The following is a 22,713-nucleotide window of genomic DNA, read 5'->3' on the forward strand; positions in this document are numbered from 1 at the left end:
TTAGGGGGCAAGTCGCAGATATATTTTAATACTGATCGGTTAAATCAGATTAACTTACTTAAGCACAAAAAATGTAACTGGAGTTGGTTAACGATCGATAAAAAGTAATTTTAATATCTGATTTCGTACAGGCTTGTTGACAAAACCCATTAAGGAAAATGGCAAATTACAAGAATAATCTAAGCAATATAAGACATTTTTGTATCAAATTAAAGATTACCAAACAGAATTGTTAAACTTTTATGTCATTTATGTAAAAACTTTAATTTTTATTTTGCATCCGATTTGTAAAGAAATCTCTAACCGACTATATAAAAACTGTTACAGTCTTTCCACCTTTCTATCATCAAAGACAACTGGAATATTGAAGCAAATTGGCTATGCACAGTCATCTTTTCTGGGGATGAGTTTGACAATACTTTAAGTCAGACTGTATTTTGTCGTTTGTGAATTGAGATAAAATAGGACAAATTAACAAATTAAAAGATGTATGCCACTCATCTGATTTATTCAGAGCGTCACATGTAAAAACAAATTAACAACACGGTGACTATGAAATACATGTGTAAACTACGTAAAAATGATGAAAGACATTCGTTATTTATGTTCATGTATATAAAGAGATGAAGACTACGTTAGTACAAGACAGAATCGATAAATTATGAGAGAAATAAAAACAAGACCGACAACTACTAAACGAAAAGACGATTCAAGTTGTTGATACAAAATATTTACACTTAATGTTAAAATTCCTGTCACACGTCACACAGCACTTCCTCTAATGTTTGGTATATAAATATATGTGATACAGAATTTAAATCATATCCGACAATGACCTGTTTATGCCCTGTATGGAATCTAATTTATATAGCAGTTTTTCGGGGTGGGGGCAAATTGACAAACGAATATTTCTGGAAATCCACTTCTTCAATGTCTATAATGCTAAAGCTAGCAGTTTTATTTGCTTTTAAAGGTGGTATATATGTATATGTCGTCAACTGTTTGAGACAGACTCCATACCGTCTAGAATATCTTTCTTAGACAAACTACGGTCAATGTCATAAGTAGTACGGTCGCAAGAGATAGACTTTGTAGGCCTGAAATAAAAATAGAAAATAAAGATTGACATGGAACAACCTGACAACAATGAGCACATTATTCTTTTCTGAGAACGTCTCTATTGAGATATGCGTAATAATTCAGTTCTGACTGAGAAAGTAAAATATGTGTCAATAATGATTGTTGTATTGTACGGGAAACGGAATACTTTTCAATATATGAAACTTTTCACTTGTACCTAAGTTCTACCCATAATTCCATTTCTTCCCATAGTTCTGCTTTATAGTGCATAACCTTCAGGAAGACATTTAGTATGATAAAATTACAGATCCTTCAAAATTCCTACAGGACTGGTTTCCCGATATGATTCTCTTCGAAAGATACATATTTGAAAGAAATGTTTCGCTGACATTATAAAGTTGCTTTGACATTAAGCAGGCAAAATGATTTGTTAAAACTTTCGAAAAGAAACTGCGTACCCATATTCTAATCAATAAACTTAAATGTTTATATCATGTTTAACTTAAATATTATCGCAGCCCGTTTGTTCATTCCATTAAACGTGTTTTTTTTTTTATATTCTAATTATCGTTGAGTGAAATCCTAAACACCAGATGCCCAACTTCACATGCTATAAAACAATTCCTTAATTCTTTATGACTGTTTGTTAAATAATTTTACATATGACACAAACGTGTATGCCCTTTATACATATTTTTGACAATCAAGGGCAATAACTCTAAACTGACTAACAAATTGAGAACAAAATCCCAGGTACACACCTTCATATGTTGAATAATATTACTAGTATGTTTCATGACCCTAGGTTAAATACTTTTTTAGATATGTTCGATACAAACTTAATTAAGTCAAGTACAATACCTCTGGTCTGGCATTGTGATATCTCTTACAGAATACCAGATGCACAAATTAACATGCCGAATAGAACTCCTGTAATGTTTCTAAATCCCTGTTCAAATACTTTCTTTAGAAACAACTGACACAAAATAAGGCCCTTTTCATGCATATTTTAGACTCTGGATTAAATGCGTTTTTGAGATATGCACGGCACAAAAGGTGGACCACACACCCCTCCAAAAAGATGTTTTTGAAGGGGTGATGCACAAAAACCTACAAGTAAATATACACATACGTGTTAAGTTTAAAAAAAGAGCAGCTCGCCTAATTCTTGATAAAGACTTCGATACCCCTCTGCTGAATTATTCCGAGAATTTAACTGGATGACTTTCCGGGAGCGGGTAATATTTCAAAAGCAGTTTTAATGTACAAAAGTCTAAACGATAAAGCACCTATTTCCCGCAGAAATTTATTTACATTTAGCTGTGATATACATGACATACATGCTCGAACTTTGAGGTCAGATTCTAATTTGCAGCTTTACCTTCCTCGACCGAAAACTGAACTATTTAAAAAAAGTTTTACATATTCTGGCGCTACTATCTGGAATTCCTTACAAAGTCATATAAAAAGAGCATCATCAGTAGGGCAATTCAAATCACTATACACAGCTTGCATTGCAATTCACCTGTTTTAATGTGTTATATCACTAGATATCTCAAAGAAACGAATAAGAAACAATTTGCTAACCAACCTGGAGAATCATTGTCTGGACAGATGTCTGTACAACCAGCCCAAACCTGGTTTTCATCACTTGCGTCGTCACAATCAGAGAAACAATCACATCTGAATATTTCCTGTATACACGTGAGTCCTTCCCGAGTAACATGTAAAAATAGCCATTTGGACAAACCTGAAAGCACCAGAAAAAATGGTCGGTTTTTTCAAACGTTTCTTGCGGGCTAATCAATTGATAAGTTGGATTTTATAGAATAAATGTTTTAAAAAAACCGTATTTTCCCAGATATTAACACCATTCAGGCTAACACTACCCTTTCCCCACACCAAATGGGATCGGCCACAACATAAGCATAGAAATTCGCGGAAAAAATTCCTCCGCGATACCTATTTGGCAGCGTACATCACTTTATCGCTTCGGTAAATGTTTCTTTTTCTGTTCAGTATCACATCATATTCAATGGCTGAAATTCTTTTATTATACCAAAGTTCGTTTTTAGGCTAAACGTAAGTGTTCAATATTTGACAGACAAAAAACACATTTATCTTTATATTTTAAAACTAAACATATAAGTATTAAGAAACAGTCATTAGTACATCTAGTTGTTTTTCCTTTCAAGAGCCTCCCTCTCAGTTAAAATTTTACTCTTCTCTCCGTTTGATGAAGAAGCAAATCTCAATAGTTTAGTTTTTCGTCGTTTGTTTTCATAATCATTTTGATAACCTAAGTCAGCAGCACTAAACTTAATTACAGCGAACATGAACGTCAAATGGAAATAAAATGGCGAACAGTAAAAGAACAGAATGGTTAACAGTTGTGTTGCTGCTTTTTTGTGTTTAATATGACGCACAGTTAACTGGGAACCAAGCATTATTTAATATTTAGGAAACGCATGGTGCTATTTTTAGACCTTTTTTCTACAGGGAAAACCCTAATATAATGCCCGGTTGACAGTGACTGAAACACGCAGCGCTGACCGATAAATAACCGGTTCTCACCTATTAAAACTGAACTACATTCGGGGATGCAAACTAACCAAGAACTAACTGATTGGAGCCATAGCTTCAAGATAAAAAGCGTACATTAACATAGGCGCCTCCGTTAGAGTTCGAGCTTACTTCCAGCTGTGCAGTTGGCAACTATGCATGTGGAAAGTACCGCAGCGTCACCGGTGCACACATTCCCTCCATTGCTAGGAGCTGGGTTATCACACTGTCGTGTTTTCAATGACTTTCCTTGTCCACAGGTAGCGCTGCAAGACGATACTGTTGTCCAGGCTCCCCAGTTACCATCAACAACCACTTGTAGATAGAATAAGGTTGCATCATTTACACATAAATTTACTTTTTACTCCTTTTATCAAAAAACTATTTAAAATTTTGTCATTCTTACTAATCTGAATTGGTACTCATTGCAATTTAGTACTGAGGAACGGAAATGCCTAGATTTGAACATGCTAAATCTAAAACTCATTTAAAACATATATAACACGGAAAATGAATACCTGTCATATACATATATGAACAGAAACGTATGGTAATCTTAAATGTATAAATGTTATGCTGTGTATCTCCTTATTAATTTGTGTTTTAACTACAGGATATGTTCAGTTTATCACTTATGCGCTCAAATATTGTTTCTCTAATTATGGACACTATTTAGGCTATACTATATTATATCGCAGGATATGAAAAAACAAAGCAGTAGGTCTTAAAATGAATACAAACCAGGGCAAGCACTTCCTCCAGAGCAACTGGTTTCATCGAATCCGTCACCAACACATGGCTGGCCGCCGTAATCTGGTGGTGGATCATCACAGGCACGGTATCGACGCTGCCGTCCAGTTCCACAAGTCGCAGAGCAACCCTGCCACGCCTCCCATTGACCCCACTCTCCATCCATTGGGGATCCGATCACTGAGTAAAGTAAAATGAAAAACATTATGTCCGTAAACAGTTGAATAATGAAATCGCAATTACTTATTACTTAATTTTATTTCTCTTTGACATCGATTACTTACATGTTGGTGTTTCCGAGTAGGATAATACTAATTAAACTATTCTACTGTATTTGTTTGTTGTTTTCGAATGTATTTCTACTGTTTCAAACTCCACGTATTCAATAAAAAGTTAATATATTTTGATGATACAACTTACGAAATTAAGAATGACAGCAAACAGGTCAACAGAGAAATCTGTCAGTGGAAGTATAGAACTTGACCAAGTAAACTAATAGCACCCTCGGTGTTACTGAGTCTGTACATAACAGATAACAAATTAAATATAACAGTAAATGTATTTTAAAACAGGACATAGCTACAATTTCTTTTAAAATTCAGATTTACTTACAGTAATCGCAATTCCTAGCGGTGTATTTTGGGAAGCACGTGCACATGTAGGCGTTCTGGAGATTTGTGCACGTGCCATTGATGCACGGGCTACTAAGACATTCGTCAATATCTGAAAAAAAAGAAGATTATGAACAAAAATCTAGTAAAATAATGTACTAGTTACGTTATTTGAACTAATTGAATAATGTCAAGTCAGTGTAGTCCAACAAAGTAAAATCTTTCTGTTTTCTTTAAAACTATTTCGGCCAAAACATAGGTTCCTCTCGCAATACTAGCATGAAGCAATTTTCTAGAATACATCACATCAAGCTAAAAAAGAATACAAACAAAATGTTGTAGTAGCTAATTACTGAGAATAAGCAACATGACTAGCATAAGAAAACAAAAAAGTGTTGAATGTTATTTATACCGTACCAACATCACAGTCATAGCCTTGCCAACCACCCGTACAATCGCACGTGTATTGGTCCAGTAGGTTGTTACACGTGGCTCCATTATAGCACGGATTGCTCGCACACTCGTCAATGTCTGAAATGTTGATGATCAATTGTTAACTTCAAGGTAGCTTTGAATTCCTAATGTAATTAAATTTAAATTTTACGAAATTGCATCCCATTTTTGATGCTTCAGGGAGACATATAACAAAACGAAATTCATCTTCTACTAGTACAGGCACAGAGCGAGATGACCAGAGGGACAGAGTGAGATAAAGCCCACAGAACAGATACAGGCCTGTCCGGCTAACTTAGCCTAGCTCTTTGCGAACAGGCAGTCTGGTTCTTTAACGTGCCCGGTGTATAGCACCGACACATGCGAAGCCGTCTTTCCTGGGAAGAACCAATACAGGCCTCTTACGTGGGAGACACTCAAGAGCATCTCAGAAATATCCAGTGCCTGGACCTGGATTTGAACCCCGGACCTCTAGATTGACAGTTAAGTTTGTTACCACTAGACCATCGGCCCATCTCTTCCATGAAAGAACTTTGTAAATTGTGTATTTGAACCGGAAACGTACATACATAATACGGAAGTACAAGTATTTTATTTTATTGATTGATATGCAAAGAGCAAGCGCTTCTTACCTATATCACAGTCGTATCCCTGCCAGCCACCGGCACATGTGCACGTGTAATGGTTGACAAGGTTGTTGCATGTGGCTCCATTCTGGCACGGGTTGCTCGCACATTCATCAATATCTGTTCAAGTTCAGTTATACACATTTATGGAACTCAATAAAAGATACTTGCTTTAGGTATTTATCATGAAAACACTATCTGTTTCACAAAAATAGCCTCAGTGATCGCTTACTTCCTGAAATATATTGACTACATGTCCATCAACTACATTAATTTATTTGAAGTGAATTCTTACAGATCATCTTAACTCCATTCAGCAAGTGTAAATAATGATAATAAAAAACCTGTTGCTTGAACATACCAATGTCACAGTCATACCCCTGCCAACCACCGGCGCAGTCACAAGTGTATAGATCTAACAAGTTGTTGCACGTGGCACCATTCTGGCACGGGTTGCTTGCGCACTCATCAATGTCTGAGGTAAAAATAAACACCACTCATATCGATTAACCATAAAAAATGTACAATCTGACGTCACAAGTGTCCCAGTCATTACATGTATAAACAGTTTTATTGCAAGCTCGAGAAGCTTTATAGTGCGATAATTTAAACATTCTTTTAAGAGATAAATGTTCGGGAAAAAAATAAGAAGAGTTTGTCCTTATTGTTCCGAAAACACGCAGCGAATAGCAAATGACACCAACGAGACCGCCTCTCCCCCATACACACACACGCCCACCCACTCCTTGATAGACCTGTACAGTATGATATTCACTCTAACAAGTAGAACAGAACAGAACAAAACAGAACACAACAGAACACAACACAACACAACAGAACAGAACAGAAACAGGAACAGGAACAGAACAGAACAGAATTGAATATAATAGAATAGAATAGTATACACTTTATCAAGCAATTGTTGAACATCACTGGCATTGAAATAAAGTATAAACGCAACATAACAAAACATAAAAGATATAATGCCACGAAATTAAAACATTTTAAAAAAGTAATTTAAATGATTTCACGCAAGTATTAGCGTTTCGTCGTAACAATTAAAAAAATCCTCGAGCTCACTTATTTTATATCATATTATCATCTATAGATGCGATGTTTATTGCAAATGTATACAGTATATATACAGATGTCATTTAAATATTCAACCTTCGCCAGCTCAAGGACAGAATCAGGTTTTACACACCAATTAGAAGTCAATTTCATCGTGAGTCAACCTGTACTTTATCAATGACGCCTTCTTACACTACAACTTAGAATGACATGTGCATCTATCAAACGGAATATCATCTTCTCAGAACAACCTACCCTGATCACAGTCGTATCCTTGCCAACCACCAGCACAGGTGCACGTGTAGTGATCCAGTAAATTGTTGCACGTGGCTCCATTGTGGCACGGGTTGCTTGCACATTCGTCAATATCTGGTTGAGAAACAACGTTATTTTCATATAACTTGTACAAAATAAAGCCGCGGACGTTAACATCGCCAAAACAGGTGTACACGATGTTTCTCCATATTTAAATCTGATATTAATTCCAACGTTAATCTAAATTAGAGTAGGCATGTGTGATGTAACTAGATTGAATATGAAAATAAATTTGTAAGTATTCAAAAAGCTTGTAATACTGATATTTTTCAGTTGTTACAAATAAAACTTAATACAAGCTTACTTCCGTGAGCACAAAGTTTTGCGGTTTTTGCTAAAAGGGCTGTTTTGTAGAGATATAATTTCAAGGATATTGATCTTTGAATTTAACATAAAAGAGAATTTTACGTGTTCGTTGCGATCTAATTTCGTGGAATGACTCAACCACAAAATCAACTATTAAAATATTATTATGCAAACAGACCTATATCACAGTCATATCCTTGCCAACCTCCAGCACATGTGCACGAGTAACTGTTTTTGGTTGTTGTGACACGTGGCTCCATTCTGGCATGGGTTTTCTCAAACACTCGTCGATATCTGCAAGCAGATGGAATATTTATAGGTTATTAGCTTTGTATCGGGAAATATCACGAGTTCTTCAGAGGAAATATTGCGCGACTTTAGGAGCGCAATATTCTTCCGCTGAAGAACGAGTGCATATTTCCTGTTGCAAAGATAATAACCTTTTTATTACATACGCATCTACAGTATAAATATTATGTAAATATCATAAATAAATTCAATAGCCTGAATAGGATTGACAATACTGAACTAAATAGAAAAAAATAGTGCAACAACACACACTGAATTACGCCACGCACCCGATATGAAATTCAGGCGTCAGTGTATGGAAAAATATTGACGTTTCCGGTACCAGTGTAACTTAACGGGGAATAGAAACGAGTATGTAATAAGACCAGTGTAACTTAACGGGGAATAGAAACGAGTATGTAATAAGATAATTTATTACATACTCGTTTCTATTCCCCGTTAAGTTACACTGGTACCGGAAACGTCAATATTTTTCCATACACTGACGCCTGAATTTCATATCGGGTGCGTGACGTAATTCAGTGTGTGTTGTTGCACTATTTATTTCTGTTTAGTTCAATATTGTCAATCCTATTCAGGCTGTTGAACATATATATGATATTTACATAATATTTATACGTGTAGATGCGTATGTAATAATAAGGTTATTATCTTTGCATCAGGAAATATGCTCCTAAAGTCGCGCAATATTTCCGCTGAAGAACACGTGTATATTTCCCGATACAAAGCTAATAATAACCTTTAAATATATTACATGAACCGCATATTAAAATAAACGTACCTTAAACTTACTGTATTTTTCCACAGATAAATTTTTATCATTTTATTATTTCCTTTATATAAAACGGTCAACAATGCAATATAATTAAGACCCTAACAAACAAAACAGATAAAACGTGAATCTATTCATCAATCCATACGAAAACATATTGTTTCCAGGAAAGTACATGTATATGCAACATTCAAATTTATAATATTCCTATACATGTAAATAACATTCTGGATATCAAACATTTCACTTTATAGAGTATATTCAATAGTTTACGAAGAATACCGATTAAGTTGCATACCTAAGTCACAGTCATATCCTTGCCATCCTCCGGCACAAGTGCACGTGTACTGGTCAAGCAAGTTGTTACACGTAGCACCGTTAAAGCACGGGTTACTTGCGCATTCATCAATATCTGAAAATCATAAAGTGAATATTTCTGATAATCTAAGAACATTTTTTGATGTAAACGATTTTTAAACGGAAGAAAAGACGGATATCTTTGGACGTAATTTTGGTAATGTTGGTCATAAAACATCAAGTTAAACAAAATACATACAAAGTACTTTCTTCTTGAATAGAGAGCAATTGCCTAACTCTGTCACCACAAAACTATGTTTATTCTTAAATGTAAAATGCCAATCAAAGTAATTGCATGTTTAATGTTTTACAGGCTATTTTAAATTCCGTCTTCATTTTGCAGTATAAGTAACTTTCAATACAGTTTTATATCCGTTAACCTACCTTGATCACAGTCATAGCCCTGCCAACCTGCTGCACACGTGCATGTGTATTGATCTAGTAAATTATTGCACGTGGCTCCGTTCTTGCACGGGTTGCTTGCACACTCGTTTATATCTAGAATCAGACAATATCCGTGTATAAATTTGGCTAAAAAACTGATACATGTTTATTTTAGAAATTGTTTCTTTACTTCAATTAACTTATTGAGAATCAATATACATGGTGAGACAGTAATTCAAGTTAGGTATGTCAGTAAAAGTGGTTTGCATTTAATCAAAGGAGATATAAAAGCTTTAAAACTAAGCCTCATCCTTATTTTATATGTAATAAAAACAAATATGAAAAAGTTACCCTACCCTGATCACAGTCGTTTCCTTGCCAACCACCAGCACAAGTGCACGTGTACTGATTCTGTAAATTGTTGCACGTGGCTCCATTGTGGCACGGGTTACTGTCGCATTCGTTAATGTCTAGTAAGTAATATAAGCAGAGTTGTTTTGTTGTTGTTAATTACAGAAAACACTTAAATATTTTCAGATCTATTTTAAAAAATATCATCTTCAAAATTTCAAAAGTGAACTATTATTACTTGTCCCATTTTTCATAGTCTAGGAAAGTGATATTGATATGCTATCTAAAATATAGTTAATGAAATTGCCATCCATTCTTTTGGCATGCTTCCCTTATGTAAGACATCTTTAGTCGTGTCGCATACTCCCTAACGTCTACTGATGACACACTTTATAATGTGGCAAAACTAGATCATATATAAATTTATAAATATTTGCTTCCTTTTGGAGCTATGGTTTAATTTTACAACGGGTAAAATTGTTTTAAACATTTAAACGAAAGAAAGAGTGCTGATTAAATGCATTCTGTCATATTTTGTTATAAAAATATTCATACCCAGGTCACAGTCGTATCCTTGCCAGCCTCCTGCACACGTGCACGAGTAACTGTTCTGGTTGTTGTGACATGTAGCTCCATTCTGGCACGGGTTACTCGCGCATTCGTTGACATCTAAAACATGTATCATTTCAAAATTGATAAGCAAAAAAACATATTGATACCTTTATGTACCTTTTGTACAATGATATATTGTTTTCTTTTGAATTATTGAAATATTAGAGTGAAAAATATCTTAATTTATCAGTTAAAATATCAAGTAAACAAAATTTTGGACAACTGAAAATCGTGAAATAATAAGAATATTTGTTTGTCTTGCCTGTAAAATTACATATTTTTCACCCTTGAACACAAGATTTTACATTATCACTCGTGGGTACAACACTCGTTAACATATCGCATCTGGTGTTCATTCGGTGAAAAATAGTCCGATCTTATAAAATGTTTACTGAAACAAACATATATGGTCTATGTATTGCAAAGAAATTATATGTGTTAAAATGAGCGAATGTGAAGTTGCGATTCGTAAAAAATTCGGTATTCCGTTTGGGTCTTTGGGCCAGCGTAAGATCCCTTAAACGCAAAGTGCGAAGGCACGATGGCAAAGCACGGAGTTTTTATCGCACTTTGTTTGTTATAGTCCCCGCCGGAAACCCATATAGGCGACTCCTCCAGAAAACTGTATATCTAGTTGAATGATAGTGCCTTGCCAAGATACAGAAGACGCTCCTGTTGTAGTAGCTTCCCTGGTTCTTTAGCTTGCCACGTGTAAAGCACCAATATATGGGTCTCTTATCACAATGTTAGTAGTTTAATTGGAGGAGCGGTGGCTCGAACGCATTATGGGTTTGATTTAACGCCCTACTCCAACAGGCGTCTGGGTTGTCAAATTCAAATATTGAAATTAGCATATACTTAAACCTTAAACTTAGATATGAAATGTAAAATATTTAGACTGATGTGTATTTTCAGGAATGTATAGGACATATACATTGGCTTTTGTGAACGTCTTCCAACTTTTCTCTGAAGTAGCTTCGGATCAATATTTCAAAAAGACAAAAAATTTTGGGGCATAGGTTAAGCCATTAAGATATAAAGAAGTCCAAGCATTACCTGTGTTACAGTCCGTGCCTGTCCAGCCACCAGTACACGTGCATACAAAACGGTTTTGCTCATTTGAGCACGCAGCTCCATTTTGGCACGGGCTACTTGCACACTCGTCAATATCTATAGATGATAAAACAGTATAGATTAGATGCTTTCTGATGGATGGAAACATTCTAAAGTTGTATGTAGCTGTTGAAAACAAACAAAATAAACAATAAGTTTTTGGTATGCATTCAAACCTACATGTTTTAAGGAAAGTATATCTTTAAAGTGTATTCTATAATTTTATATGAAAATACTGACAATACCAAGACAGTACCTAGTTCACAGTGTGTTCCTGTCCACCCTCCCGCGCATTCGCACGTGTAACTATTCTGTCCGTTATGACACGTGGCTCCATTCTGACATGGGTTGCTCGCACATTCGTCAATATCTAACAACAAACACGAAACAAAATTATTATACTAAAAAACTCTCTGTCTTGATTTTCACTTCCCCTTCTTGTTGCATTATTATTTTTATCATACTACACTTACCTAGTAAGATTTTCATGCATATGCATATTCAAAACTATTTTAAAGAAAAATCCTAACTATTTTTTTTTAATTTCCAGATATAATTTTGAATTTTTAAACAATCAAAGGGCAATAACTCTGCAGTTTCTGAAGAGCTCCTTATGAAAGATGTGCATGCGCCATTGCCCTATAGCGATCTATATTAGTCTTAAAATTTCATGAAGATCCATCTACGGATTACTTTGGTTTGTGGTAATTTATGGATTATAAAACAATTAAAGGAAAACACCTCTAAGCAATAAGTGATCCTGACGAAAGTCGTGCGTGTACCACCGCTCTATGGTGATGTACATTTGTGTAAAGTTTCATGAAGATCTATCAATAAGTTACCTAGACACAGTCAAAAACTCCTATTTTTAAACAAATCAGGGGAAAAAACTCTGTTTTTAATGGAATAAGGGGGAAAATGCAAAATGTGAGTTTATCAATAATTATCTGAGGTTTGGTTATTCTAGCATAAATATTTTTTGAATAATGAGCATTTTCAATTCAGACGGACGCACCGTCGGAGGTACAGTCCGATACATATAGAACACCAAATCTATATCCCTCCGCCTTCAGCGGGGGATAACAAGAGATAACAAGGCGAGAGTCGTCTCTTTATCAACACGCATTTCTTATTTTTCTTTAGACATGTCGCCATTCACGTACTTACCAACATCACAATTTGTTGATGTCCAACCGGCAGCACAAGTGCACGTGTATTCATTTCGACCATTGGCGCATGTGGCTCCATTTTTGCACGGGTTACTGGCACATTCATTTACATCTGTGTAAAGACAAAAGGAACATGTTAAATCAAATTGCTTACCGCGGCAACGTAGGCAGTAGCTGTCTCAAATATTTGTGAATTAAAACATTTTCTACAGATTCTTTTCATTTAATGCATCCTTGTCTTTTTTAAGCGCGATTTCTGTCATGCAAATACAGCAACATTCATTTCATTCTCTTTCCACGAACTACTTTCACCTATAATGATGTTTCTCATGAAAATCTAACTAAATATCATTACGATAGTTTCTTTCTTTTACTGCTCATAATACGATAATATTTCAAACCTTTCGATACTGTGTACGAGTGTCTAGCGAAATCAACAGGAATTTCTCATATCTACTTAAAATTTGTAAACATCAAATCATTAACATGTGTTTCGACTTAAACTTACCTTGGTCACAATTTGTTCCTTGCCAACCTCCGGTACATGTACACGAGTAACTATTCACAAGGTTGTTGCATGTGGCTCCATTTTCGCACGGGTTGCTCGAGCATTCGTTGATGTCTGTAATAGGCAATTCAATGTAGACAGAGTGAAATGAAGCTATATGATGGATACTATGCACTGTGGCGGCAACCATACCAGATCGTCATAACTCTCTACCACCATCCCAATCTCGAAGAAAAAAGTGTTTTGTGATTTACAACATGAAACGTGCAATGCTTCATAAACTGTCTTAGAATAAAAGAATCTATCTATCTAACATTTCTTATGACATTTCTTATGAACGAATGGGAGCCATTCGCTCTATTTTCGTCTACTTAACTATGTTGATCTAATTTTCGTTTCGTTTTTCTTCTTTTTTCATTTACTATTTAGTACTCCCTTTAGTCCGTTAAACGCTGTTTCGATGTAGTTAGAAAATTGTATTTCATCTTTTTATTCAATACAATCTGTAAAAAGATTCCACGCAGGCTTATATTTTTGATTCAACGGCCGAGGAAGATCGCAGTCAATCCCAGGCAAGTAAGAGACATGGGTAATACAGCCCCATCTTCACCTATCAACAGGATGGCTTCTTCACACGAGCGAGCCAGCCCGCTTAGCTCAGTAGGGAGAGCGTTGATCTACGGATCGCGGGGTCGCGAGTTCGATCCCTGGGCGGGGCGTATGTTCTCCGTGACGATTTGATAATAGACATTGTGTCTGACACCATTCATCCTCCACCTCTGATAATTCATGTGGGGAAGTTGGCAGTTACTTGCGGAGAACAGGTTTGTACTGGTACAGAATCGAGGAACACTGGTTATGTTAATTGCCCGCCGTTACATAACTGAAACACTGTTGAAAAATGGCGTTAAACCCAAAACAAACAAATCTTCACATGAATGAATACTCGAACACACAGAGGTCAGGAATAAAGGTCAGTTACCGAGGTCTGCTAAAATTGTAAATTGCCTTTCATGAAAGCATTACCTGTAATGGCAGTTTTTAATATAAAGTTTTATAATTTGTTCGAAGATATCTGCCATAATAATATATACAAACCCTGTGAGCACGTGGTCCCTGTCCAGCCACCAGCGCATGTGCATATGTACTGATTTCGTCCATTGGTGCACGTTGCTCCATTCTGACACGGGTTACTCGCACATTCATTGAGATCTATAAAGTTATATAATAAAACATTCTGAGAAATGACCATAGCACATTATATAAAAACATCGCCATTCAGTATATCATGCATTCTAAATATAATCGTTCATTTTATTCTGTTCAATTTTACTGTGTCTGAAGTGGATGAGAATATGTTACACCATAATAATATTCTATGTTAATGGTAGGTGAATAGAACCTCCTCTAAAGAACATATTTCCACAATCGTAGGAAACCGACAGCGCCACCATTGTGTCATTTAATTAACGTATAAAACCAGGTTTGCGTGAGGTCATGAATGATGTCGAAGAGTTGTGTGTGATTTTAAAGGTTGCTGAGAAACAAGCTAACATGAAAACATTTTACAATATTTTTTTGTGTAATTTAAGGAGTTATTATTTTGTTAAAAATGTGTAACAGAAGTTTGAGAACCTGACTTAAAGCGGTTGGAGACTTGTGTAGAATTTGAATACATTCAGTCAACTTGTTGCTGAGAAACCTGCTGACATGCAGAATATATTGTGATTTGTCGCTGAATAAAATCGTTGTTTGGAGTTCAGATGCGAAGGAATTATATCACGAGGGCGCAGCCGGAGTGATATAATAATACGCATCTGAACGACAAACAATTGTTTTATTCAAGAGCAAATCACTAAATGAGATTCTAACACGTTACAAAGGATTTTGAAGTAGACCTACATCCATGACGTCATCCTTCAAATATTTACGTGTTTTCTGCTGGTTTCTTTTCCAGCGCGCCGCTATGCCGTTTTACGATATGACGTAATAATTTGGACGTCAGAAAAAATTTTTTTTTTTATAATAACATACACTGTTCAGCTTTCTTTGTTAAGAAAATGAATCGGGTCGTGTTAGAATGATATTTTGACTAAGCGTAATTCGGAATTATGTAGTTGGTCATCAAATTATGCCTCATGTTGAAAACATTCAGCTAAGTAGTACCTGACACACCTAACTACCAAACTTTAACAAAATTTCTAAGATAATTTTTACAGGAAAACTTAACTCTACCTTGCATTTAGCCTGTTCTGCCCGTTTGTAACGTTTGTAACGTTATTTTTAACTGGCAAATTAGCTTGATGTGTTATAGGGGAAGACTTCGATGCTAAAAATGTTTGAGATTTATTCAGATAGAGAGAAAACTGTCGCTTTATACGTCGTTGCTCGCTTGTTGAGTGCAAACGGTTTGCAACAAGATTATACACTTGCCCAAAAGACGGCCAATCAGTGATAAGGTAATAAAATGGGGAAGCAAAGGACGTGTGAAAATGCTGATTTCAAAATGAATTTTTGGCATTTTTTTCTCAGAAAGCATTATTATTGTAATATATTTTATGGACCTATACTGTATCTTAGGTACGTTACTTCCACCTGTGGTAGTGATAATTGTTTGACAGTATGCTACAAACTTCATCCTAAATTAGGAAGTTTGAATAATCTTGTGTGGAACAATGTTTGTAGTAAAACAAAGCCTTTACGGATCCCATAGTGAAAGTAGAGGAAAAGGTACCTGCTGAACATGTTGAACCCGTCCATCCACCGGTACATGCGCACGTAAATCTGTTCTGTCCATTTGTGCAGACACCGCCATTTTGGCACGGGTTACTTGCACACTCATTGATATCTAAAATGATAAACGCATAAACATTAAGTGCTTTTGCATTCAGGCTAATGTCATACTTGTTTTGTTTCATAAACATTAAACTGGTTAAACATCATAATCTATGTATTTTTTCAGGGAAAACAGAGGTTCACTAGGCATTGTAAAGTATACACTATGGAGAAAATACCTCTCTACAAGGGCAAATACTGTCTTTCCCATTCGATAAGGGGCCATCCAAGGAAAATCCATACAAAGTTTCATCAATTTCAACCCAAGGCTTTCTGAGGAGATAATGTTTCAAGAAAAGTGTTGGCGACAGACAGACGTGCCGATGGGGATCACAATAGCTTACCCGAGCATAATGTGCTCATATGAGCTGAAGTAAGAGTACCTTTAAGCTATTTTCTTCTTAAAGTAGCGTAGCTGATTAATATACCCGAATTCAATCATTATTTGCCGAGGTTTTAAGAGAGGTTTTTCCAGCACCGTGAAAACACCAGAAACTTCTGTCTGGTATGCAAGTTTTATATGGGAAGTTCTTCGCGAAACTTCCAATCAGAAGTCGTGTATATTAAAACCGAGCAGCGTTTGCTAACACTGATGATTGACCGAATACTACACATCCTAAGAAATTCGTCCGCCACCTTTGCTTCAAGTGGGGATTATTTTCAGTCACGAATCCAGGAACGGGGGTTATATAAACTGACCGCCTACTACCTCCATCTTATAGAAAAATTTCTAACAACAAACCTAAACATCCTCTATTATGGAACGTGGCATTCCCTGTTTGATATTTATCCTGTTTTTATAAGTATGGCTTAAACGACCCTAGACAACTTTAAAGAAGTCCAGTTGTAATGATTTGATCATACCTTGATCACAGTTTGTCCCTGTCCATCCCGAGGCACAAGTACAGCTGTAACTATTCTGTCCATTGTTACATGTAGCTCCATTCTTGCATGGGTTACTCGCACATTCGTTTACATCTAAACGTCAAAATATATTAAACTGTATGATTTTTTATACTGACACTTCAGTCCTTGTACCTGTTGTAATTTGCAATAATGATCTATATTCGATTCTAAAAACACCTTAAATCACTAAATTTAATTTTGTAAACAATGCCTCCATAGATTTATTATATATATTATTTCAAAATTAATTTATAAACAACTGCAGTGTTCTGTTTCACAGAAGACTCTAAACTTCATTATCAAAGGTATTTTTACGCAAAATAAGAACATGTTATCTTACATATCTATGCAGGTAATAAGAGCAATAATAGTTAATAATCACTTATTTTACCTGTTGTGCAAGTTGTTCCAGTCCACCCAGCAGCACACGTGCAGGTAAATCTGTTCTGTCCATTGCTGCAACTGCCGCCATTTTTGCACGGGTTGCTCGCACACTCATTTACATCTGTATAAATCAAACATAATATGAACGAGTATTCAAAGCTAATGTCGCTGTTTCGCTTAAGTTTTTAACTGATTTTCACATTATATCCTACGTTGTACTTATTAAATATAATTTGTGTGGGTGAACATTGTATACATAATTTAAAATTTCACTTTTGGGGACATGAAACGCAATGTTTCCATTGTAAATTACATAAAACAAAACTATGTACTCAGTATTCAATGCTTAATAATTTGAAACAAAGACACCTTAATAGTTTATAAATTACCTTGTGTACAAGTAGAACCAGTCCATCCTGAGGCGCATGTGCACGAGTAACTGTTCCTTCCGTTGTTGCACGTGGCTCCATTCTTGCAAGGGTTTGAAGCACATTCGTTTACATCTGAACGAAAATGGAGAATTTGAATGATATTTAACCGCGTTTTTTTAAAAATTGTATTACTCTTAATTATGTTTTTTCTTATTTATTGGTGTATTTTCAATTCGTATAAAGGTACAAAACAATAATAATTATAGTGATAGTAATGATAAAATATGATTTATAGGTCACAATTTTATCGCCCATAAGCCTAAGGGAAGCGATGGTCTAGTGGTTAAGGTGTCGGCCGCTCAACCCGGGGGTCGTGGGTTCGAGCCCCACAAGGGTCACCACCATGACCTCTCATATGACACCAGTACTGGTTTTTCCAGGAAGCAGACTCGCAATCGAGCTAAAATAAATTAGTATAAACTGAACTAACATCTCATTTTCAGTTGAAGCAACAATCACCCAGTATACCTAGCATAGAGCACTGATCCATTTTGCAAGACCGCTTCAGTATTTAACTACAAAACAACTGATAATAGATAATTATGAAAGAAATGATAATGAAAAGTATATAATAAAAAAAATAAGAATAATTATAAGAATGATTAAATAAAGTAATAAATAATAATGGTAATAATAATAATGATAACATAATCATAATAAAGATAATTATAAACATTTCATCATGTTTTCACCATCATCACCATCATCATCATCACCGTATCATTAGATTTCGTTCTCTACCTTGATCACAGTTGGTACCAGTCCAGCCACTCGGACACGAGCACACATAACTGTTGGCGTTGATGTCACGACACGAGGCACCGTTCTTGCATGGACCAGTTGCACACCCTGAAATAAATGCCTGTTACATTTAATTTGTGTTTCCACTAGCATAAGTAACGAAGAAAGGGCAAATAATTAAAGACTAAATACAAAAAAAGACCGAGATACCTATGGATTCAATCCTATCATCGCACAACATCGTACCGTCTGACATTTGCAAGACAAATATATTCGTATTTTTTGTACATTGGAATGCTGTCAAATACTTAGACCTGTATCCTATATTTGTGTTTGTTGTTTCTGTAGTTAGGAACTTGAAATTAGTGAATAATTGATTTACTCACGACATAGAGTGAGTAAAGAAAGCTTTAAAAAGTTATGGCTACACACGGCAAAAGTGGTATCATTAATGAATTAGATTACAAAAGCCAATACCCCTACAGTTAGCTTGTATGTACAAAGCTATGAATTGAAAGAACGCAAGTTTGATCCTTAGTGAGTTTGTATCTTCGGAGTCGCTTGTTCCCTACCTTTGAGCAAAGTCAGGATATTGCCAGTTACTTGCTGAGAATAGGACCCTAGTTTTTTTTTTCAAATGGGAACCGTTAACTAAACTGACATACTACTGAACAAAAGAGTACTATCCAATTTAATATATATCTTAATGTAAGAAGATATTGCTATTTATCCCAAGACGAACATGGTTTACTTACACCAGGTGTCATAGATAGATATATGCCAATCGCCTCCACAGTACTCGTTCCTGTTTCCCGTGCATCTCATGTTACATCCGTTCCCTTTCGGATAATTTTTCATGGAATTACCGCAGAAACATTCTTTTGACCACTGCAATAAAAATAAATAAAATTAAAAATAACGGTTTGGACGTTTGTCGACCTGTATTGATTTACAAAAGAGAAATTTCGACGTTTGATCTGGAATTGTGTACGTAATGTCTAAAGTATACATCACACAATGCTCATGAATGCTGGGTGCAAACACATATATACATGTATTAAAAAAACAGTTTTATAAATTTGTGCATGTGCAACACTGAATATGGTCTAATAAATACATTATATCAACGATAATATAAACATCATCCCATATCTTGTCTCTTCTATATTAAATATCCGTAACATTCTGAGGTAATTTTATAAACTTTGTTTCGTAGTATCCATAACCTTCTGAGGAAATGTATCTTCGCTTCACATACCTCATTTGATGCATATAGATATATGTACGTTCTAGCAAATACTAGTAAATGATCGTCTGATTTTATATACCTCTGTCCCAGCGTATCCATGACCTTTAAAGTTTGCATACCTCTGCCCCTTTCAAGTTTGCATACGTTTGTCCAGTATATCCATGACCTTTAAACCCTAACCCTCTGCCCCTTTCAAGTTTGCATATCTTTGTCTTATTTATTCCCAATTATACATGTACAGGATTAAAACATACACCATAGTTTGAACAAGATAAGCAGAAAAGGATTAAAATGAAAGACTTATAGTCTTATAGAGAATCTCTCTTTGTTGGCAAGATTTTTTTTGTACATGTGTAAGCTCGGAGTTGTATCGGGGCAAACATATTTAGTCCTAGGACATTAACAAAATTAAATATATATTGTAAAAATGTAAAAATGTAAAAATGAATAAACAGCAATGTGATGACAACTTTACAGTTATTTATTTCAACAGTAAGACGAAAATAAAAGAAAGAAGGAAGAGAAGTGGGGATCAAGAAATGCCTTAGGGGAACAGTCATGTAAAAGAATCTCTTACTATTTAGTACAAGTAAAATTCAGTATTTTCCTGATCCGAAAGGTTTATGGTGCCAAATAAAATATCTATCTCAATATGGAATCTCTGCAAACTATTTAAGATGGCACTCCAGGAAGTAGTGTCTTCCACATAAGCACAATGGAGTAGGAGATATGACCATAGCAAGAGGTGACAACTAATTGACATTTAGTGGAAAGTAATGTACGAAGGACCTTGACCAACTTTGTAATTTAGACGGGAATAACGGGTTAAGACCCGCCTCGTGCAATTTCTTAAAAAAACCCCAGTAAAATCTTAGTTTATATGCCAGATATTTACCGCATACTCGGCATATATGACTTAAGACTTTATATACATGCTTTTGTTAAAACCGCGAAATTGCCAGCTGTTTTGACATGGAAAACAGTGGTAAAAAGAGAAGTTAAAGATTTAACACTTTCAGTTCAGGTCAATTTTATTTTAATTGATGAATGTTTGCATGCCTTTCTTAGCCTACACGTACTTCCGTATGGCATATGGCGATTCTGTCAGCTTTATCGCGATAACTTGCCTTATTCGCAGCAATCAGCAAACTTTTTGGACATAGATATGATACAATTTGTCCAATTTCTGACTCAGTTGTAGAAGACCTTCTTCTATTTTGTAGAGCGAATGATTCCATTCGACAAAATATGTGGTATACCTTACACAGATTCCTGGGAAATGAGAATTTCATTGCATGATTTAGATCAAGTAGTGGAAATGTAATCAGGTTTCAACTCGATGCCTATGTATGATTTACAGAGAAAACAATGCTTTAAAGTCATACTGAGATACACACGTCATTTAACAAAAATATTCGGCAATCTTTTTAAGTAAGATTTCTTAAATTACCCCTCCCCCTTTCCTTTCTATTCCCAGCTCTTTCGCTTTCGATTAGGGTCTCGACATCGGGAAAGCTATAAAAGAATTATATATAGCAGACTTACATCGAAGCATCTTTATACATTTATATATACCCTGTATAGAGTTTGAAACTGATGAGTAATTCTGATTTTTTCTCTATACTTCAGATTGTAACATAGAATTAGATTGTTTAAATGATTTCGGTTGATAATCAGTTTAACAGTGAACTAAAATATGTGCAGTACATAATGTTATATATGCATTAATATATGCCTGCTTCTTGATTTGTTAAGTTATGGTACATTGTATAGCAAGCTTTACCAATGATATAAAGAAAATGCTATAGTATATTAAATTGAAGTATGTTTTACATATTAAGCTGTGAAAACAGTGATGCTCGTGTTTGGTAATCGATTACCATATAATTATGATGTTTATATTTATCATAAATATTAAGTTGAATGTATCATTTTAAATCAGAACAATTTCTATTGTCCGCTCATTATGAAAATATGTGTAGCTTAAATTCAAGTGTTTTGTTTTTGTTCACTTTCATCCATATATGAGCCGCACCACGAGAAACCAACATAGTGGCTTTGCGACCAGCATGGATCCAGACCAGCCTGGTCAGGATGCATGCTGTTCGCTTTCAAAGCCTACTGCATTTAGAGAAACTGTTAGCGAACAGCATGGATCCTGACCAGACTGCGCGGATGCGCAGGCTGGTCTGGATCCATGCTGGTCGCAAAGCCACTATGTTGGTTTTCTCATGACACGGCTCATATGTGTTTACTCTGTTCACTTCAATATGTGTAATTGTTATCAGTTGTCTGTATTACATGTTTCTCATCTTATGGTGGAATAAAAGATAATTATCTATCTATGTAGATTGTCTGGTCAGGGACAAGAGAGGATAGATGGACTGGTGTAAAATTACACTTCATTTTATAGAACATGATTAGTCTGTGTTTGTATCGTCTGTCTGAGGAGAGAGTTTCCCAAGTTACTTCTCGATATAGATAGTTCAAAGAAAAATATCTGGTAGCACTAGAGGCGCGTGCAGATTCTTTTTGTATTCTGTCCAGTATCTCAAAATTCATATTTAGTACAGTTTTCTCCATACCACGTCAGCGCATTCAATGATAGTTCTTGAGTGTCAACAGCAGACAATTGACAGGAGGAAGATTCCGAAATGTTTATATAGTAGTACCGCGGGTATTTGTTTGCTAGCGGAATATTCGGAGGGGAGGGTTAGGTTGACAAGTTCGTTTTTTAAATTAGAAGAGATTCGGATTTGGAGGGGCTGGAAGTCACTAGGTATTTCTCTGCCCATTAACAATATGTTTGAATGTCAGA

General features: G+C 35.4%; 2 protein-coding genes and 2 long non-coding RNA genes across 4 annotated transcripts; all 4 read right to left on the minus strand.

Annotated features, from left to right (window-relative positions):
• Positions 1-4,344: 4,344 nt before the first annotated feature.
• On the minus strand, positions 4,345-5,971 carry LOC123530748 (fibropellin-1-like). Its single transcript, XM_053517940.1, has 4 exons — positions 5,953-5,971; positions 5,421-5,534; positions 5,005-5,115; positions 4,345-4,572 (listed from the first exon to the last, which is right to left on the minus strand). The coding sequence occupies exons 1-4, from the start codon at positions 5,969-5,971 to the stop codon at positions 4,367-4,369; spliced, it is 450 nt and encodes a 149-aa protein (XP_053373915.1). The 3' UTR covers positions 4,345-4,366.
• A 117-nt stretch (positions 5,972-6,088) lies between these two features.
• On the minus strand, positions 6,089-7,524 carry LOC128547017 (uncharacterized). Its single transcript, XR_008366258.1, has 3 exons — positions 7,409-7,524; positions 6,444-6,557; positions 6,089-6,202 (listed from the first exon to the last, which is right to left on the minus strand). It is a non-coding gene; the product is annotated as an uncharacterized LOC128547017 (long non-coding RNA).
• Positions 7,525-7,952: 428 nt separating this feature from the next.
• LOC128546691 (fibropellin-3-like) lies at positions 7,953-11,781 on the minus strand. Its single transcript, XM_053517941.1, has 6 exons — positions 11,616-11,781; positions 10,503-10,616; positions 9,953-10,066; positions 9,597-9,710; positions 9,154-9,267; positions 7,953-8,068 (listed from the first exon to the last, which is right to left on the minus strand). Exons 1-6 carry the CDS (start codon positions 11,779-11,781, stop codon positions 7,953-7,955), a joined length of 738 nt encoding a protein of 245 aa, XP_053373916.1.
• A 144-nt stretch (positions 11,782-11,925) lies between these two features.
• Positions 11,926-14,563, minus strand: LOC128547016 (uncharacterized). The gene is made up of 4 exons (XR_008366257.1): positions 14,448-14,563; positions 13,350-13,463; positions 12,840-12,953; positions 11,926-12,042 (listed from the first exon to the last, which is right to left on the minus strand). It is a non-coding gene; the product is annotated as an uncharacterized LOC128547016 (long non-coding RNA).
• Between the last annotated feature and the right edge of the window lie 8,150 nt (positions 14,564-22,713).

The sequence above is a fragment of the Mercenaria mercenaria genome, chromosome 11 (assembly GCF_021730395.1).
Source record: "Mercenaria mercenaria strain notata chromosome 11, MADL_Memer_1, whole genome shotgun sequence".
Taxonomy (NCBI): Eukaryota; Metazoa; Mollusca; class Bivalvia; order Venerida; family Veneridae; genus Mercenaria; species Mercenaria mercenaria.

Coding starts and splice junctions, on each gene's coding strand:
- LOC123530748 (XM_053517940.1), bottom strand. Junction 5,116..5,420: donor AGGCTATGACTGTGATGTTG/GTACGGTATAAA, acceptor CTTTTTTTTCAG/ATATTGACGAATGTCTTAGT. Junction 4,573..5,004: donor CGCTAGGAATTGCGATTACT/GTAAGTAAATCT, acceptor TACTTTACTCAG/TGATCGGATCCCCAATGGAT.
- LOC128546691 (XM_053517941.1), bottom strand. CDS start 11,781: ATGTTTCCATCCATCAGAAAGCATCTAATCTATACTGTTTTATCATCT. Junction 10,617..11,615: donor AGGCACGGACTGTAACACAG/GTAATGCTTGGA, acceptor TACATGTTTTAG/ATGTCAACGAATGCGCGAGT. Junction 9,268..9,596: donor GGGCTATGACTGTGATCAAG/GTAGGTTAACGG, acceptor TATGATTTTCAG/ATATTGATGAATGCGCAAGT.